This window comes from Convolutriloba macropyga, unplaced genomic scaffold (genome assembly GCF_964194025.1).
Source record: "Convolutriloba macropyga unplaced genomic scaffold, txConMacr16.3 SCAFFOLD_594, whole genome shotgun sequence".
Taxonomy (NCBI): domain Eukaryota; kingdom Metazoa; phylum Xenacoelomorpha; order Acoela; family Convolutidae; genus Convolutriloba; species Convolutriloba macropyga.
Window position 1 is genome coordinate 80617 of NW_027453227.1, and position 19981 is coordinate 100597.

The window sequence follows — 19981 nt, forward strand, 5'->3', positions numbered from 1 at the left end:
CACTTCTTGTTTCGGCGTGACCAAAATCATCACTCCAATTTGACTTCAAAAATCATGAAAATGTGTGAACAGATCTTAAAAAAAAACACAGCCGGAAGAATTCCGGAAACGACTCGAAGTGGAAATACACTTAAATGCCATCCAATTAGTCATCAGACAAAACGTGCCTCCAATAATTTACGATTATCTTGAAATAAAACAAAAAGCAATAAAACAAAAAAGTAAAAAAAATCAAATCTATTAAAATATGATAAAAAATCTGATCAAATTCTGTCATAAATTGATACCCCAAAAAACTATCTCTGCTACAATTATTTCATCAAAACAACTTTTAACTACTAAAACCACTTATGAGATTTTTTTATAAATACTTGAAGCCAAATCATGAAAAAATAAGCTCTTACAAACAACTTTGACTAAAAAACTGGAAAAAGTTAATATATTTTTTAATATTACAAAAGCAGATAAATCTAAACAAAAATTCTTTTCCACCACTAAGATACTCAGATGCTCGCAAAACAGTATGCAAGTCATAATAGATTAAGAAACTTGTCTAAAGAACAGAAAAACACAAAAAAACTGCAAAAAATTAAGAAAAATAGTTCCAATTTTTGACGTTTTTCGTAATATTTCTCAACAAAAAATGCTTCATATCCACAAAACTATAACCAAGTGTTAACTAAAAATTGCTCAAGTAATAGGGGTATCTTCAATACCCATTTGAAGCAGTAAAACACAACAATAGTAAAAAAAATCGTAAAAATTAGCCCAAAAATCAGCAAAATACATGAAAAACATCCGAATTAGCATAAAATTCATTTAATTTTCAGAAACCTTCAAACCACTACCAAATCCAGCCTAAAATTAACAGCAAATTGTAGCCAAACTACTTAACAAAAAATTTGAGAAAAAACTGCTTTTAAATGCCGTACGTGAACAAAAAATTTCGCTCGCTTAGAGAAAATTTTTTCACACATCAATTTCTCGCTCTCTCAAAAACAGCGGTATTAACAAAAACGACTCTCTTTTCGCTCCGCTCTTCACTTTTGTTCAGCACCAAAATCACTCCAAAATTTTTCACGCGTTTCACTTCCCGCTTCAAAAATCACTCCAATAAAATTGATTTTAAAAAAAGGACTTCTCCAATACTCCTCTTCGAGTCGTAAAAAAGACAGCGCCCCAATACAATTCAAATTCTTTGAATTGTAAAAAACAAAGCAGGACAAGTTTTGACGTACAATTCAAAAAATTTCCATTGAATAAGCAAAAACTAAACCTAGCACGGACTCTCAGTTAATTGGGAAAACCATTTCCAAAAAGAATATAAAAAACTGAAAAAATATGTCAAAAAGCCGCATGTGATTAAAAAACCACTAGCGAGAAAGTGCAATTCGGTTCAAACGAAAAACTAGGCCAAGAATGAACTATTTCTCGCTTTTTCGCTCCACTTCCTGTTTCGCCGCCCCAATACAATCTAAATTCTTTGAATTGTAATAAAAAAATAGGAGCGCTATGATAGCCGGCTGAGAAGCTGAGGCGGCTATTAAAACTGTAAATCCACTATATTGCTCTGAAAACGTCTTCGATGAACGCTGCTTAAAGACAAATTTTAATTTCTATTGAAATATGCAATTGGAAAGCTGATGCATGCAACCATTGGTATCTTTTTGCATGCTTAGAAAAATTGTGAATTTGATCCGACTATCAGCCAGCTTCGCATAACAGTTCACAATTTTCTTTGAAATTGGAACTAACGCTTCAAATAAGAGTTCAAACAGATCTCATTTAAAACGTCTCCGAAATAAAACACAGAACACAATTCAACTTTCTTAAATTAAGAACAAATACATCTAACTCAAGACATTTGAACAAACAATCATGCGCTGCTAGAAAATGCAAAATAATTGCAAGATAGAGATAGTTTATGTCTAGTTTTCAAGATCACACGCAGAGTCTGTAGCTCGAATGGCACTTTTCTCCATGTTGACCAGTCGCTTCAAACCTAAGCTTCTGCGTGTTCACCTGTTGATGAGATATCGGAAGGTTGCAACTGTTCCTCTTCTTCATCCTCAGATGTCGGAGGAACGTCAGTGGAATCCTCATCCATACCCAGATTCGAATCTTCTGACATCGGAACATAGTCTGGATCCTTCTGCCGTTCCTTCACTTCAACTCTTGGTTCGTCAGCCTCTAAATTATCCAGCGATTCGTCAAAAGCTGCTGATCCCTGGACCAAGCCGTCTTGGGGATGTTTGTTACCTGGTAAACATGCACTCGGCAATTGCACATTAGTTGTCTCGTTAGCACTAACTACAGTTGAAGGATCGAATGCTGAAGAAGGTACCGGCCCTGCTATCGTCTCACTTACGTTAGACGGAGGTCCAGAAATTGAAGACATGCGCACACTGGGTACGCCGTATAAGTTATTACTGGCTTGTGACGTATAATGTTGACTTTCAAATCTCGATGGCGCCGGATTCTCATTTCTGTAACTGTAGGTACTATCAACAAGGTTTTGATGCACAGCAACGGTAGTCGTGTCGTCTATTTTCGCAACAGGTGCATTTTCTTCTTTTGGATCAGTGCTGCTAGTACTAGTTTTATCAGGGCTATTATTTGATTGCACGTTTGGTACTGTAGAGCTGGTTGTTTCCCTCTCAGATGAACTTTGATCATCTTTCTTCTCGTCGTTCACATTGGCAGAATCGGATGAGTCTTTCGACTCGTTCTCGTCTACAGTCCCTCCCGTGTCTAATCCATACGTCTCTTTGAACCAGCTCTTGATTTCCTGCAAAAAGAAAACATCAATTGTGCTCATAGTAGCCGCTATAAGACAATTATGCACAACAAAATTTCTAAAACTTACTCTAAAGTTCATTATGAATGGGCTGAGTTTTCAAATGCAACGATCGCAATTTTAAACAACAATTTGACGAGAAAACAATTTTTAAAAGCACGCAAAGTTGGTCCATCAGTCTAAGATGAGGCTGCGTTCTAAACTTTGGTTAAACCTTAGCAATGATTTAAACAACTATGAAAAGGACCTATATACCAATTTTCCCCCTCATACCTAGTATAGAACACCCCTTTACAAAGCGCGAGTAGTAAAGTGGTCAATAAAATCGGCTGAGTGAAAGAGAGCGAAAAGCAGATGTCATATGGTCGTAATAAAAATCTTGAAGAAATAAATACATAGCAAGAAAATTCCGGTAGCGACTCGAAGCTTTACTAAATTCAAAAAATATGGTGACTTCAGTGTCAAAAATTAAGTCAGATAAGCTCAATACTAATAGAATTTAGCATCACTCTTAGGACTTTTGATAGCATCAAACAATTTAAACATCAAGTCTGAGTGCCCGCGCTGTATTGGCTAATCCTGTTTGTTTTGATTTCATTTTTTGACCTTAAATTTATTTGCATATATTTTTTGACTAAATTCCAAGTACCATTCAGTTGAAACAGTGAATGAGATAAATCAGAAGTTAAACAAAAAAGTAACGACATATGCTTAACGAAAAAAAAAAACAATTAAAAAGGTGAGCACCTAAATAATAGCCTTTGATATGCTAACGTATGTGTTAATAATCGAAAATGGTCGTGTGAATTGCGGGGGTGAGCGATGGCGTTCAAGCGTGCGCAATGAGGTGGAGGATTGACGTTGGGGACGAGTTGAAGGGGGTCGAATTCTTGGAACCACCAATCACACCATAAATTTATATCTCCGAAACAGTTTCGGTGAATCGCACACTTGGACACTAGTAAACTGTGAAGCTCTACGTAACTTTATTCCCCTGGTTTTACCTTTTCCTTTTTATACTGTGTTTGAGGACGAAACTTTAAATGGTAAGATGAAAAAACTAAAAACGATCAAACGAAAAGGCGCATAGTATGAAAAATTGCATAACCATAGCCATAGATTGTCAGAACAGCTGCGAAGTAGACCTGAGTACCAAAAAACAGATAAAACAGATACAGAAATAAGTTCAAAAATACACAAAACATAGCCCTCAGATTGCCCGAAAACAGCCGCCGTTGACGCGCTTGATGCACACCGGGATTGAAAAAGAAAAAAGAAGAGATAAATTGACCGAATTTTTTTTCAGTGTCAAAAAGTGCACTAAATCGGCGTGTAGTTTCAGCTGGTTTCTAAAACTATACTTAATTCAGTTTCTAAACTGAAAGCTAATAAGCTTAAAACCAATGTCAAACACTCTAATGAACTTTGATGACCTAATTCTCAATGACTTAATGACCGGGCTTTATCGGTTTATCCCGCCTCTTTTGATTATGCGCTTTTGACCCTGACTGTAATCACTATCTTGCGTAATTCATTGAGTGAATAGATTTAAACATAGCCGGCAGATTGCCGGAAAATAGCCGCGATAGACGCTTGTGGCCTTCCATGAATTGAAACAACTAAAGAAACAAGATAGCAGATTGACCAAAAGTCCTGTAGTAGACCACTACATTTTTTGAGTTAGATACGTACTGTCAATTTCATGACACATACGGTCTATAAAGAAAAAACCCTAAAAGAGCTTTCTCAAAATTGATAATCAAAATTAAAAACTCAAGATTAATACTCAAGAAACATAACCGACTAACGTCGGGCGAATTGATCTCAAACGACCAGCGAGCGGCAGGCTTCGTCAGTAGCTAGCCAAGGTTTAGCAAGGCTAGCTTTAGCTTGATTCTACTCTTAAGTTTAAGTTTTCTATCCTTGTTAGTGAATAAATCAAATAACGGATATTTTAAAAAATTGCAAAATATTGCAAAATCTAAAAGAAAAGCTTCCAGATTTCGCAGTGACAAAGTCCAAAACAACTTTTGTCTCCTGAGTTATGTCACGTAACCCATCTGCAAGACTTCGTTGGCCAGTAATGATCGTTTAACTCAGAGAATGACAAAAATATTTAAAAAACTTGAAAACAATCGCAAATTTTAACAAAATCTTGCTAAAAATCAAGATATTAACATCTTCGAAACCATTTCATTGTCTCAAGAGACTATCCAGTATCCCTATTTCAAGCTTTAAATAGTTTCACTGGCTCAAAAACATCCATAAATTTGGAACATGATGATAATTTTCCGAAAACTTGAAATTAAGTTTTAATTTAGTGAAAACTATGCGACAGTTCATAGTCAAGCCTTGTAGGAGGTCCCTAGGACCCTGGTGCCGGAAAAAATGATTTCAAAAAGATTCAAAAACTTGAAATTGCACATAATTTTTCAAAACTGCTAACATTAATGTCTTGAAAAACCAATCATTACATCTAGAAGCTATGCAGTAAACTATAATCAAACCCTAGAGTACGCTAAGTGTTTCTTGAGATTGGAGAAACCTGAAAATTGAACAAAAAATTTAATATACTTTCAAAAAAGATCGCAAATTGCTTAAAAAACAGCTAAAATTTGTGATAAAAGTTGAAAACTAAAACATAGCCAACAAACATTTTCCAGAATGTTATTACCAAAAGCTAACGGAGATTTTTTGTTAGGCTTAAAAACCTGAATAATGACAATGAATGTCGAAAAAAAATTCGAACAATGCAGAATTTTTTTAAAAAATGCTAAAATTCGTGGTGTTGAAATCTTGAAAAACAATCCATTAAATTTAGAAACTATACAGTAACCTATGTAAAACCCTAGAAAAGGTTCCTCGGCTCTTGAGGCGACCGAAACCTAAAAACCGACAAAAATTTTTGAATAACTTAAAAAAAATGAAAATTTTAACGAAAAATTGCTAAAATTTGTGATAATAAAAAGTTTAAAATTATTTCATGGCAAATAAAACATTTTCAGCAACAATTTATCAAACTCTTAGGGACCTTTTCTGTTTCTGGCTCCTGCATCTGGAAAGAAGTGAATAAAGAAAGTCTAATAAAAGGAAAAAATTTGCACGTTTTTTCAAAAAAACGCTAAAATTCGTCACGTTAAAATGTTGAAACCGTTCCACTACCACTAGAAACTATTCAGTTAACTATTATAACACCCTAGAGGATGCTCCTTGACACCTAGGGCTGAAAGAATTAAAAACAACAAAAATTTTCGAAAAACTTGAAAAAAATGAAAATTTTATCGAAAAATTGCTAAAATTTGTGTAATAAAAGGTTTAAAACTATTCGATGGCCTATAAAACTTTTTCAGGGACTTATTATTAAACCCTTAAGCTTTTCTGGTCCCTGGGTCTGTAAAAACTTGAATAATGAAAACTAAATGTGAAAAAAATTTGCACGTTTTGTCAAAAAATGCTTAAGTTCGTGATGTTAAATTGTTGAAACCATTCCACTATCACTAGAAAATTTGCCGTAACCTATTAAAAAACCCTATAGGAGGTTCCCTGACACCTAGTGCTGAAAAACTAAAAAAAATGACAAACATTTTCAAAAAGCTTGAAAAAAATTCTGAAAACTAGTATAAAATTGCGTGTTTTTAGCGATCGGTTGTTCGAACGCAACCACGGGGAGCGAGAGGTGAGGGTTGGGGGGATGCACTGGGGGCTGACGGGGAGGGATGGGGGAGAGCATCAGTGGGGTGGGGGGTCGGGGCAATAGCGAGGGGGTCAACAGTGGGGGTGTCTTCAACCTCTAAGAGCCGCCTTTCACACCATAAGTATAAGAGTCTCAAAAACAGTCTGAGCTGCAACAGAGCTCATAGGGTCTAAGAGCACTTAATGCCCACTGGGTGCTACCTGTTTGTCCCGTTTTTGCGGACGAATAATCAAAAGCGTCAGACGAAAAATCGGTCAAGCAAAAAATCGCATAAGACCGACAGGACTAATATAATTGCTACAAACTTCGTTTGAGAGCAATTAATTAGGGCATAAAAGTTTGGCACCACTTAGATGCACACAATTGATTTTTAACTAGTAAATGATCATAAACATTAAAGTTCCATAAGAGAGTTCGGAAATTAATTTTTTGCAGATTTCTAATCTGCTTGATTAGATTGCTTGATTAGAAATCAAGCAGAAATCTGCTTGATTAGATTGCCAGAAAATAACCGCAATAGCTTTGTAGATTTGCAGTCTCGACCAAAAAAACTTTAAAAGTCGAGATGTCATAAAATGACAAAAATATTCAAAAAACTTGAAAACAATCGCAAATTTTAACAAAATCTTGCTAAAAATCAAAATAATAACATCTTCGAAACCATTTCATTGTCTCAAGAGACTATCCAGGATCCCTATTTTAAGCTTTAAATAGTTTCACTGGCTCAAAAACATCATAAATTTGGAACATGATAATAATTTTCCGAAAACTTGAAATTAAGTTTTATCGAAAAATTGCACAAGCTGGAGTAATTAAAAAAATTGATAAACATTCCATTAACAGTGAAAATTATGCAACAGTTTATGCAACATTAATGTCTTGAAAAACTATTCATTACATCTAGAAGCTATGCAGTAACCTATAAGCAAACCCTAGAGGACGCTAAGTGTTTCTTGAGATTGGAGAAACCTGAAAAATGACCAAAAATTTTAAAATATTTTCAAAAAAGATTGCAAATTGCTTAAAAAACAGCTAAAATTTGTGATAATAAAAGTTGAAAACTAAAACATAGCCAACAAACATTTACCAGAATCTTATTACCAAAAACTAACGGAGATTTTTTGTTAGGCTGAAAAACCTGAATAATGACAATGAATGTCAAAAAAAATTCGAAAAATGCAGAATTTTTTTTTAAAAAATGCTAAAATTCGTGGTGTTGAAATCTTGAAAAACAATCCATTACTTTTAGAAACTATACAGTAACCTACTGTAAAACCCTAGAGAAGGTTCCTTGGCTCTTGAGGCGACAGAAACCTAAAAACCGACAAAAATTTTTGAATAACTTAAAAAAAAAATGAAAAACTTAACGAAAAATTGCATAAATTTGTGATAATAAAAAGTTTAAAATTATTTCATGGCAATTAAAACTTTTTCAGCAACAATTTCTCAAGCTCTTAGGGACGTTTTCTGTTTCTGGCCCCTGCATCTGGAAAGAAGTGAATAAAGAAAGTCTAAAAAAAAAATTGCACGTTTTGTCAAAAAAACGCTAAAATTCGTCATGTTAAAATGTTGAAACCGTTCCACTACCACTAAAACTATTCAGTTAACTATTATGAAACCCTAGAGGATGCTCCTTGACACCTAGGGCCGAAAGAACAAAAAACAACAAAAATTTTCGAAAAACTTGAAAAAAATGAAAATTTTATCGAAAAATTGCTAAAATTTGTGTAATAAAAGGTTTAAAACTATTCGATGGCCTATAAAACTTTTTCAGGGACTTATTATTAAACCCTTAAGCTTTTCTGGTCCCTGGGTCTGTAAAAACTTGAATAATGAAAACTAAATGTGAAAAAAATTTGCACGTTTTGTCAAAAAATGCTTAAGTTCGTGATGTTAAATTGTTGAAACCATTCCACTACCACTAGAAAATTTGCCGTAACCTATGAAAAAACCCTATAGGAGGTTCCCTGACACTTAGTGCTAAAAAACTAAAAAAAAAGACAAACATTTTCAAAAAGCTTGAAAAAAATTGTGAAAACTAGTATAAAATTGCGTGTTTTTAGCGATCGGTTGTTCGAACGTAACCACGGGGAGCGAGAGGTGGGGTTTGGGGGGATGCACTGGGGGGCTGACGGCGAGGGATGGGGGAGAGCAACAGTGGGGTGGGGGGTCGGGGCAATAGCGAGGGGGTCAACAGTGGGGGTGTCTTCAACCTCTAAGAGCCGCCCTTCACACCATAAGTATAAGAGTCTCAAAAACAGTCTGAGCTGCAACAGAGCTCATAGGGTCTAAGAGCACTTAATGCCCACTGGGTGCTACCTGTTTGTCCCGTTTTTGCGGACGAATAATCAAAAGCGTCAGACGAAAAATCGGTCAAGCAAAAAATCGCATAAAAAAAGACCGACAGGACTAATATAATTGCTACAAACTTCGTTTGAGAGCAATTAATTAGGGCATAAAAGTTTGTCACCACTTAGATGCACACAATTGATTTTTAACTAGTAAATGATCATAAACATTAAAGGTCCATAAGAGAGTTCGGAAATTAATTTTTTGAGCGAGGTAAGTCACGCAATTGACTTAAAAGCAGAAGTGACGTCCCGGTAAGACAAAACAAAAATCTGTTAGACGAAGTAAAAAAACAGGAGCGCAATAACAGCTGCCTGGAATTGCTGACGCGTAACCTGAAAGTCGTAACTTATGTAAAACGAAAAACGTGATCAAAAGGAAAAGCGAAATAAAAAAAGGAGAGCCCCTAAATAATAGCCGTTTGAGAGGCTGACGGCGCCTATTAATAACTGAAAAGGACGGTATCATTGAGAACATTTTCGGGCTGAAACGATTAGAAAATCGTAATTATTAACTACTCGGCAATCAGACTCTTCCGCTCAAAAATATTACAATCGGCTTTAATTTCGCAACAGACAATTTGAGAACAGCAACTTAGGTCGCGCAAAAATCAAGCATGAAAAATCAACGAAAGAATGTTCTAGAACACACATGAAACGAAAGAAGACCGTTAGACGACGAAACAAAAACATAGCTGGCAGATTGCCAGAAAATAACCGCAATAGCTTCGTAGATTTGCAGTCTCGACCAAAAAAACTTTAAAAGTCGAGATGTCATATTTTGATTAGAAATCTGCTTAATTTATTTATTGCCACTTCTGCTCTCAAGTAACCTTCATTTAGAGTGACACACTCACTTGACCTTATCTCCTTGAATTAAAGTTTGTAAAAAGTCAATTTTAAAGTGAAGAAGTCATTTCTGAGAGAGAGGTAAGTCAAGTAAGACCAAAAAGCAGATTGTGACGTCATATGGTTGTAACAAAAATCTTGACGACGAAATAAAAAACTCAAGAGAAGGCCAATAATAGCCCCAGCTATCGCTGTGCGGCTACTAAAAACAAGAGAACCGTAATATAGCTACGCTCAGCTCGCAGCTATAAAGCATAACCGAATAGCGTCGGGTGGATTTCACTCCGGTTGGCTTCGTCAGTGATATCTATGGTTTTAGTGAGGCTAGGTGCGCCAGGGGGTTGATGAGGACAACGGTGGGGGTCTTTGGCGGCACGGGGCCACGTCCTTACGGCCTGAACGATGAGCAGGTGTGGGGAATGGGGGGGTGAAGTGGGGGGTCAAACTCTAAGAAGACCTTGACAATATAAGTATACGTCTCCAAAAGTTTCTGTGAACCGCATACTTGAAGACTAGTGAGCTAAAAGTCTCTAAGAGAACTTAATGCCCTCTGGGCGCTACCTGTTTATCCCTTTTTTGAGGTCGAAAAGTCAAAAAGCGGAAAATCGCATTAAAAAGACCAAAGGACTAAAATAATTACTACAAACTTCGCTGAGAGTAATTGAAAAGATTAGCGAGACTAAAATATAACAGCTACAAACTTCGTTTAAGCGCAATTAACAAGAATTAATGCTAGATCATCATCAAATCGTTTATTGCAATTATTCCAACTCTAACCTTCAGCTCCGCTTCAGTAGTAGTCATCCAGTTGAATCTTTTGGCACTCAGCTGGTCCCACTCAGCCTCGAACTTCTGCCTGCTCTCTTCTATCTTGCGCTTCCTCTCCTGGTGTTTCTTCTCCATCTCCACCAACTCGTCAATCCTCTCATTCTCGTGCTCAATCAGTGCCTCCACTTGAGATTGAAGGGCCTAAACGAACAGCTAATTACACTTCATTTTTGTCGGGAAAGCATACACTAATTCAAATTCGTAGATTGGCTCATTTTCACAAAGTTACTTTTCTTTACAGTCAACAATGTAAAATAGCGCGCTAAGCCCGACCCTATGCATCAACAAAAAATTATCAAACTACAATTCCTCGCCACTCTACCTACTTAGCCACTGTACTGTCAAATTAGCACCATTTTATAAACAGTTAATGATCCAAACTTTAACTGTGGTGCGAATTTTTCAACTCCTCATTGACTTTGCCTTTTCATTTGTCGAAATGTCTACAGCGGTCCAAACATTAACTCAGAAACATCTATGGACAAACAGTGATGCAAACTGAGAGTACCTTGAGACGTGACACAGTGACTATGGGCTGTGCAGTGGCGATGCAATCTTGTTCCTCCCCTGCTCCTCCTCCTCCATCCTCTTTCTGTGTAGTGTTCACGTGGAAGTCACTGAATATATCCAGAATCAGGCGGTTGTTCCTCCTGTACCTGGCAGCTGCTAAGTGCTTCAGTCCAAACCCGTCTTCATCCAAGTCTTCGTCATCTGCGAGGAACAACAGAACAATGAATTAATCCATAAGACCACTGTACAAATAAAGAGACACAAGGCAGTAGAAACATCACCTAATAATTTTGAGCGAACTGTTATCAAACAACCCTGCAATTCATCAATTTGAATTTTATCCCAAAATAAGCCATCCCCGCTCAGAGACGCTAAAAGCCCATTGTATCAATTAGGTATCAACCATAAGGTATCAAACAATAAGGTATGAACAAGATTCCTCATTAGGTCGCAATACCTAAAAATTTAGGTGCATGCAGTGCATACCGATTGCTGGTGTGATGGTCATTTTGCTCTCATTCAGGAGAGATCGAGGGTCGGATGATGGGAGGAGGCCAGAGGTGGAAGAATTAGCAGCCGCAGACAGACTGTGCTGTTCCTGCAACTGCTTTTCTCTGTTCTTCAGCTGTAGATATGTCTGATAGGCTGGTGAGTTGTAATACGCCTTCATCTCTTCATTGTAGCGTGCTTTGTCTATTTCGTACTCTTCGTTCAGAACCTCAAAAACAAAACAAAGGTATTGTTGGCATCCAAGTTTATGGATTTAATATTTCTGCATTTGGATACTTGTCTAAACTGGATTATGAATGATGAAACAAACTACATTTTCTCTTTCCTCTTTCCTATCAAAATAATAATGATCAAGTCAACAAACACGTCCAGTATGTTAAAAGAACTCCATTTCATAGCCGATTATACCAGGATGGTGGATACACTATATTTTGATGGACAGATTGCGGGATGGTAGTGACCACAAATAGCGAAATGAAAACACGATTCAAACAAATATTAGATCCATCAATGACGTTTCAATCTATCCGGTTCAAAGCCTACATCAAAGTTCGCGGTATCAAAGATATTTCTGCCAGCAAAAGATTTCTTCTAGAAGATACAACGGCAACAAACATTAGTCTCATGTTTCCAAATTAAATAACATAGCTGGCAGATTGCCAGAAAATAGCCGCAATAGATTCGTAGATCGGCAGTCTAAAAAAAACAGTAAAAAAGACAGACCAAAAAAATTCGTCTTTTAAGGCTGATCTGTTATATTTTGATTAAAAATCTGTATAAGTTATTGCTGCCTCTATTAGCTGATCTCAAATAACCTTCATTTAGAGTGACACACACCCATTTGACCTTATCTCTTTGAATTAAAGTAAATAAAAGTCAATTTCAAAGTGAGGAAGTCATTTTTGAGAGTGAGGTAAGTCAAGTGTGACCAAAAATTTAATCACGCGCATGAACAAAAAAACTCGCTCCACTAAGAGCGAAAAATGACGTCACACATGCAATTCAGTTGAAATTGCATGAACGAATGAACAAAAAATGGCTGTGACGTCATATGGTCGTAACAAAAATCATGACGACGAAATAAAAAAACATAGCAGGACAAGTCCTGACGTACAATTCAAAGAATTTTCATTGACTAAACAGAAAACTAGAACTAGAACGGAATATGAATGGATTGGAAAAACCATTTAGAAAAAAATCCGATCCAAAAAATCGAAAAAACAGTAAAAATCAAAGTGAAATTGCCGCATGTGAACAAAAAACCACTACCGATAAAGCGAATTTTTGTTCAAACACCGTATTCTCACTCTACTTTAAAATTAGAGCGAGAAAATTTCACGCCGCAAAACCACTCGCTTTTTCGCTCCATTTCCTGTTTCGGCGTGACCAAAATCACTACTCCACTTTGACTTTAAATATCATGAAAATGTGTGAACAGATCTTAAAAAAAACATAGCAGGACAAGTCCTGACGTACAATTCAAAGAATTTTTATTGACTAAACAGAAAAACTAGACCTAGAATGGACTATGAGTGAATTGAGAAAACCATTTTAAAAAAATCAGATCAAAAAATAAGAAAGAAAACAGAAACTCAATGTCAAAATGCCGCATGTGAACAAAAAAACCACTAGCGAGAAATGAAAATTTAATTCAAACAAAAAACTAGGCCTAGAATGAGCTGTGAATGGATTGGGAAAACCATTTAGAAAAAAATCCGATCCAAAAAATCGAAAAAACAGTAAAAATCAGAGTGAAATTGCCGCATGTGAACAAAAAACCACTACCGAGAAACCGAATTTTTGTTCAAACACCATTTTCGCACTCTACTTTAAAATTAGAGCGAAAAAATTCACGCCGCAAAACCACTCGCTTTTTCGCTCCATTTCCTGTTTCGGCGTGACCAAAATCACTACTCCAATTTGACTTCAAAAATCATGAAAATGTGTGAACAGATCTTAAAAAAAAAAGACAGCGCCCCAATACAATTCAAATTCTTTGAATTGTAAAAAAAACCAAGAGAAGGCCAATAATAGCCTCAGCTATCGCTGTGCGGCTATTAATCAGACCAATTGTGACTACAGCCAGAATTGTTTCAGCAAAAAGTCAGACTAAACAAATCCAAACTCAAAAACAAATTTAGGGAGCTGGAGCACCGGTCTAACCTGTTTCTCACTGTCTGGCAACTCCCTCCACATCTGTCCAATAATCTTGGCAATGTCCCACATCTTCATCTGGGGATTCTCTGCCTTTATTCTCTCGTGGACACTCTTGTTGTACCTCATGTAGGACGACATTGGCTTCTCTGGTTTCTTTGGCGGCTTGATCTCACTGCCACCCGAGGCACCTGCAGCTGCTCCTGCTAAGGAGGCGCTCCCGGCACCCGCCAAATGAGACGTCATTCCAGAAGCAGAGCCTCCGGCCATCATCATAGCCTAAATAACCACAGCTCGGCACATGAGAAAACAGACAGCACGTACATGGACGACGAGCAGGAAAAAAAGTATTTTGAGTATACGATCTCATGAACTCATTTAATTTTTTACTTGAGCGGAATAGTCATTAATGATGATCACTAATCAGTCTAAAGGTAGCTGATCCATAACCATTTATCTCAACAGAGCCCGATGGCAGAATATCAAAAAGGAGCACAAATTCATCTGTCCGTAATCTATACAAACACGAAGTCGTAAAGGCAGAGAAAGTCAAGAAAGCTAGTTATTTGATGCTGAACAAGCCACCTGATTGGCAGCTGACAGATTGGCCGATGCTGATACACTGGAGTGACCTCCTGAAGATCCACCCCCACCACCCGATCCAGAGGAGGAGCCACTTCCATGGTAGTGATGCGGATGAGACATACTTCCTACTCCACCTTAAAAAGATTAACAGTACAAAATTACATGTCCCTTGACCAGGCATTAGAGTGGGTGAAAATTTAACAACATAGCCGGCAAATTGCCGGAACCACCGTTGACCCGCTTGACGCACATTGGATTTTAATTCAGCTTCAAAACTAAACGCTATTAAGCATAATCATCATTTCAAGAGTTCAATGAAGACTGAAACGAGAAGAATTCTAAAACTTAAGGAGAACAGGACTGATGTTATAAAGAGCGATTGAGAAGAATGAAGAATTCTTCAACCAAAAACACACTTATTTGAACCTTTAATGAGTAAAAACTTTTGATTCCGAATCAAAGTTTGATAACAAAGATTTGTATTAATTCACGATTTAAATAAAAAAAAAATTAAGCATAATACCAATTTCAGCTAGCAATTGCTTAAATGAGCTTTTATAACCTAATGCGCTATGACGTAATGACCGGGCTTTACATGCTCATCCCGTTTCTTTTGATTTTGATCTTTTGACTTTGAATATATTCACTACATTACGTAATTCAATGTGTGAAAAAATTTAAAACTCATTCAGTTGAAACAGTGAGCGAGGTAAGTCAGAAGTCAGACGTGAAAATCGTGACAAAAATGTGAAACGAAAAATGTGATCAATAGGTCAGGCAAATTTCAAAAAAAAGGAGAGCGCCTAAATAATAGCCATTGAGCGGCTGATATCAGCTATTAAAAATTCATGACTGACCAATTCTGAGATATTCAATTTTGGAAGACATCGATATTTTTTCGGAATTTTTTTGCATGATGAAGGGAAACACGATATTGGTATTGAAGAAACAATGTAATAATTACCACAGCACACATCTACACATTATCCGGAATGGACAGATATAATATTCACTAGCATTGTCAAACATTGGGAAATGGCATCGAGATTGAAGAAAATTCATTTTAATATACCGCTTTCCTTGCTACATTTGGAATATTAGCGGAATATATTTTTCTGAGGCCGAAGTAAGATATAGAGCAGTGATCAAAGTTTTTCATCATACGTTTAACAGAAATTATTATTTGAAAACAGTGTCACACTTTTTCAACTATAATACGCATATTTGAAACAGGGATTTTTAGTTATGCAGAGGAGATTCGCTATTGGCTATTCGATTTCAATTTTGAAAACTCATTTTGAAGACAAAAGAAACACTCCAAATTTTTATCCCATACTTTTCCTAATTTTTTTCTTTTATAATAATGTTTTTTTCATTCTCCGGAAAGGAGGAGGATCTTTCGTATTTTCGGAAGCACTCCAAAGCAAGTATCTTTCATTCAAAATCATTGAGCTTTGAAAAGGTAATGTATTGCAGCCAATATTGAAAGAGTTTTTAAACCAAAAGATTCTGAGAAAGCAATTTATTTAACAAATAACAAGCCTGCAAACCTTATTTAAAACCGAACAGCCAACTCGTAACAAGCGCCGAGTAAAAAAAATGCGTGTATGATTTGAATTGAATCAATCAATTCAAAACGTCCAGCTATGTATTGCGACCTTACAAAGAGAATGACTCTAAAACGCGTGCATTGCGTGATAGATGAAAAAAGGTTGAGAAAAAAGCCACAAGGCTCAGAATTCAGCAATTAATTGGGACGCTCATTAAAAAATTTCAGATACAAAAACTTATTGATTACATGTGAGAAAGCAAAAAATTGGAGAAAAATTTGAGTGATGTATATGAACAACGTTGATAGCGCCAACGTTGACATCAACAAATTTGAAGGACTTGCAATAATTGGGAAAAGCTGCAAAATTTTTAAATTCAGTAATTAAAACTTGGTTAACAATCAGTGGGTATAATCTTAATATCACCAAAAAATTCATAACAAGAAATCCTGATAAAGGCGGTCTGATGATTGAAGTCCCGAATTGTAAAAAATCAGACAGATGTTTTCTTTGGTCAAGCAGAAAAAAAAACAGTCCAATAAATAGTTCTCCGAAAGGACCAGTAGCAACAGAAATTAATTTGTTTATAAAAGAAACAGGCAACGTTGACATTCTTAACAATTACAAATGATCCAATTGAGGTTCCCCAAGCAAAAATACTTCGTAAATCAGCTCGCTTAAATAGCAATACTGTACAAGGTTCAAACTTTGGAAAGTTTTATATAGAGGGAAGCATACTTAATGTAAAAATTGAAGAACATTTCCTCGGCATTTAAGGACAGAAGCAGTCAGTAAGAAATTGGTTCCTCGGCGCTTTCAGTTAGTTACAAGAGGGGGTCCGAATTCTACATTAATTCAAAATTGCCCTTCACACCGTGAAGTTCTATTTACTCAGCAGCTTCGGTGAACTGTGGGGGCTTTGCATTGTGGTGTGTGGTGACGTGGTTTGCGGATAGACTTGAAAGACGTTTCAAAAACTGCAAAATTTGTCTAATTTCTTCATAGTTCTGGTTTCAGAAACAAACTCTGTCAAACCAGTATCTACCAAATCATTGACTTCCAAACTAGCAGAAACCTGATTGGACATTGGATACAGGGAAAGGTAAAAATAACTTTAAAAAACTTAGCCCAAATAACTTAATAGTTCCGAGCAATCTTGAAGCTAGTGTCCCCAAAATCAAATAGTTAATGCTAACACGTACCCATAAGCCCCGTCAGACTTCAAAAAGCTGCTATCGCACCAACAAGTTGAAAAACTTGAAATATGACAAGTTTTAAGAAAATTAAAAAAAAACTAACTTTGCGTTTTGAGTTGGCATTAGCAAGATATAATTCAAAAAACAGACATCAATTTACCCACAAGTCCTTCATAAAATTTGACCACCGCACCGTTAAATTAAGAGCCATTTAACAAAAAAGCCAGAATAAATAAATACGTGAAAAACAGCACAATTTTGGGCTCAAAACTTCAAGGAAAGACCTTTGCACCTATATTTTAGTTAGGCCTTAGCAAATTGAGCACATACACTTGAAAGAGTACTAAAACCATCTCCGGCCGCCAACGAAACTTAATGTGCAATGGCATTTACCTGTTAATCCTAATTGGAAAGATCAAGCTCCAAGTAATGGGAAAACAACTGAAAAATCTTACAAAAAGGCGGAGAACTAACATAATCGAAAGTTTTTGGATTGTTAAAACCGTTGAATACGAACACTGCACTTCGAGTCGCGAGAACACACACCATTATTGCCTCAAAATTCGTTCGCTAACAATAAACATAAACCGACTAATGTCGGCAGAATTGCTCTCGAAAGACAGGCGGGTGGAAAAACATTTGACCCCACAGGGATTCGAACCAACAACCTCCCACTCCATAACCAGATGCACTGCCCACTCTGCTATCAAGCCATTATATTTGTTTTGCTGCAATCGATTTTATATAAGCAAAAAGCTTTAGTGAGAACAATAAAGATTACTAAAAAAAACAAGAACTAAAGCTACAAAAAGTCACTTGAGAAGTCAAAGAATGTTCTAGAAGAAAAGCGCAAAATGGTCAAGCGAAAAATTTGCATAAAAAGACCAACAAGTTCACAATAATTGCAATGAATTCGTTCCAGAGCAATTAAAAATTAGAAAGAGTACAGGAAAAAAAGATGTTTTGCAAAGTCATTTTTCATTTGAACGCTTTTCAAACTTGACGGCTACGGCGATCGCTACATCTAAGCGGTGTTTCTCATGGTTTCAAAGAACAACAGAACACGATTCTAAAGAAAAACCACTTAGCTGGCAGGATGTCAGAAAACAGCTGCAATAGCTTTGTAGACAGAGCCTCAAAAAATAAAAAATAATAAGACCTATAAAGAAAATTTTAGTTTTTTAAATAATTACTAAGATGCCAAAATGTCATTTAAAAGAATGTATTAACCTTATGCGTTGTTTCCAATAAATGCACTCAAAAAAGTCATTTTTGAGAGAGTTAAGTCACGTGCGACCAAAAACTTAATCGAGCAAATGATTAAAATCTCGCTCCACTAAGAGTTAAGATGACATATGCAATTCAGTCAAAATTGCGTGAAAAAAAAAACAGATTTGAAGAGAACGTGACGTCATATGGTTGTAACAAAAATTCTAACGACGAAAAAAAAACAAGAGAAAGCTAATAATTGCTCTTCAACACAGCTATAAAAATAACAACCGACTAACGTTGGGGGAATTGATCACCTTTGCGGGAATTGATCTCCGACGATTGGCGAGAGATTGGCTTCGTCATCAGCTATCTGCAGCTTAGAGAGGCTAGCTTAAGCTTAGCTGGGGGGTTGTGGTGGAGAAGAGTAGGGGGATTAATGGGAGGTTCGAGCGTGCGGGGTTACGGTCGATGAAGTAGAGGGGGGAGGTGGAGTGGAGCGGATGGCTGGAGGGGGGGGGGGGGGGGGGGGGGAGGCAACGCCACGAGCCACCCTTTGCGCAAACTTCTGTCTCATTGTGTTTCGAGTCCCAGAAATTAGTTTGGTTGCATAAAAAATATAAATTTTCAGACCAATTAACCATAAAATTCATATTAATGTCAGAAAGAAGCTGACATATTATCGATAGTTCGTTTCAGTTAAGTCTCCGCTGTTGTTTCAATTTAAGAGAGAAATACAGGACAAGAAAAAGTCTAACGTTAGTGTGAACTCCAATAGCAGAGACGACAAAATTTCACGAAAACGTCATAATTGTATTTTAATGTAGCTTAATACCCCGTAATTTATAATTAATAATTCCGACTTCTTAAAAAGCCAACAAGTAATCATTTTTTAAATGTTAATATTGAACTTGGGTAAAATGTCAATGCAAAAGTTCTGCTAATAACAGTAGTACGTAATTTGCAAGAGATCATTGCAGTTTGTGCCCCCCCCCCCCCCCACCCCGGCCGTCAATACTTTATCCAACATCACTGCAGCGAACGTGCCACTACGTTCCGCCGCTAGATAATTATTATGAAAAATATGGCACGTGCGCTTGCGGGTGCAAGTAATTACCATGCTGGGGGGGGGGGGGCTATACGTTATTTGACTAAGCTTGGGGATATAATGGGAAACACCCAAATACCATGCACCCAATAAGCTTGGTGGAGGGGGTGATCAACCAGAAAAGATCCCGGAAATGTTACATAGTACTAATCAACTAATTCCAACATGAAAATCACAGTAAAAAAGACGACTGCAACTGTAAGTTGATAATTCACTTACTTGATATACTTAACCAAATACAATGAAGACAAAAGTTGCGCTTCGTAACAGTAAAAAAGTGATGATTAATTACTTAATGCGAAGAGACATTTGACGCATAGCAGTGTAAATCACTTTTAGAGCCTCAAAGCGAAAGTCAAAAGAAATGTCAAAATGATCAATCGCTAAATATAAACTTAAATACACTCTCAGTATTAACTCCTACTGTCAAGCAAAGCAAACATGATAATGTTACACTGAGTATATAAAGAATCGAATTTCAATGAAAAGACTGCAGAACAGTAGTTTGAGTAGTAATAATAGACCAGGTAAAACAGCGGTGCAGGAATAGTTAGCTAAAGAAGCTTGAGTAAAGCGTAATAATTACAGGTACGTTTGATTAAACACGTTTGTGGCTGGCAGGTACTAGTTAGCAAAGTAACAG

At 36.6% G+C, this 19981-nt stretch overlaps 1 protein-coding gene across 1 annotated transcript; it reads right to left on the reverse strand.

Moving 5' to 3' along the window:
• Positions 1-1814: 1814 nt before the first annotated feature.
• Positions 1815-19921, reverse strand: LOC142358142 (uncharacterized). Its single transcript, XM_075409603.1, has 7 exons — positions 19558-19921; positions 14276-14409; positions 13700-13969; positions 11513-11744; positions 11025-11227; positions 10466-10657; positions 1815-2788 (listed from the first exon to the last, which is right to left on the reverse strand). The coding sequence occupies exons 2-7, from the start codon at positions 14393-14395 to the stop codon at positions 2003-2005; spliced, it is 1803 nt and encodes a 600-aa protein (XP_075265718.1). The 5' UTR covers positions 14396-14409; positions 19558-19921; the 3' UTR covers positions 1815-2002.
• Positions 19922-19981: the final 60 nt, after the last annotated feature.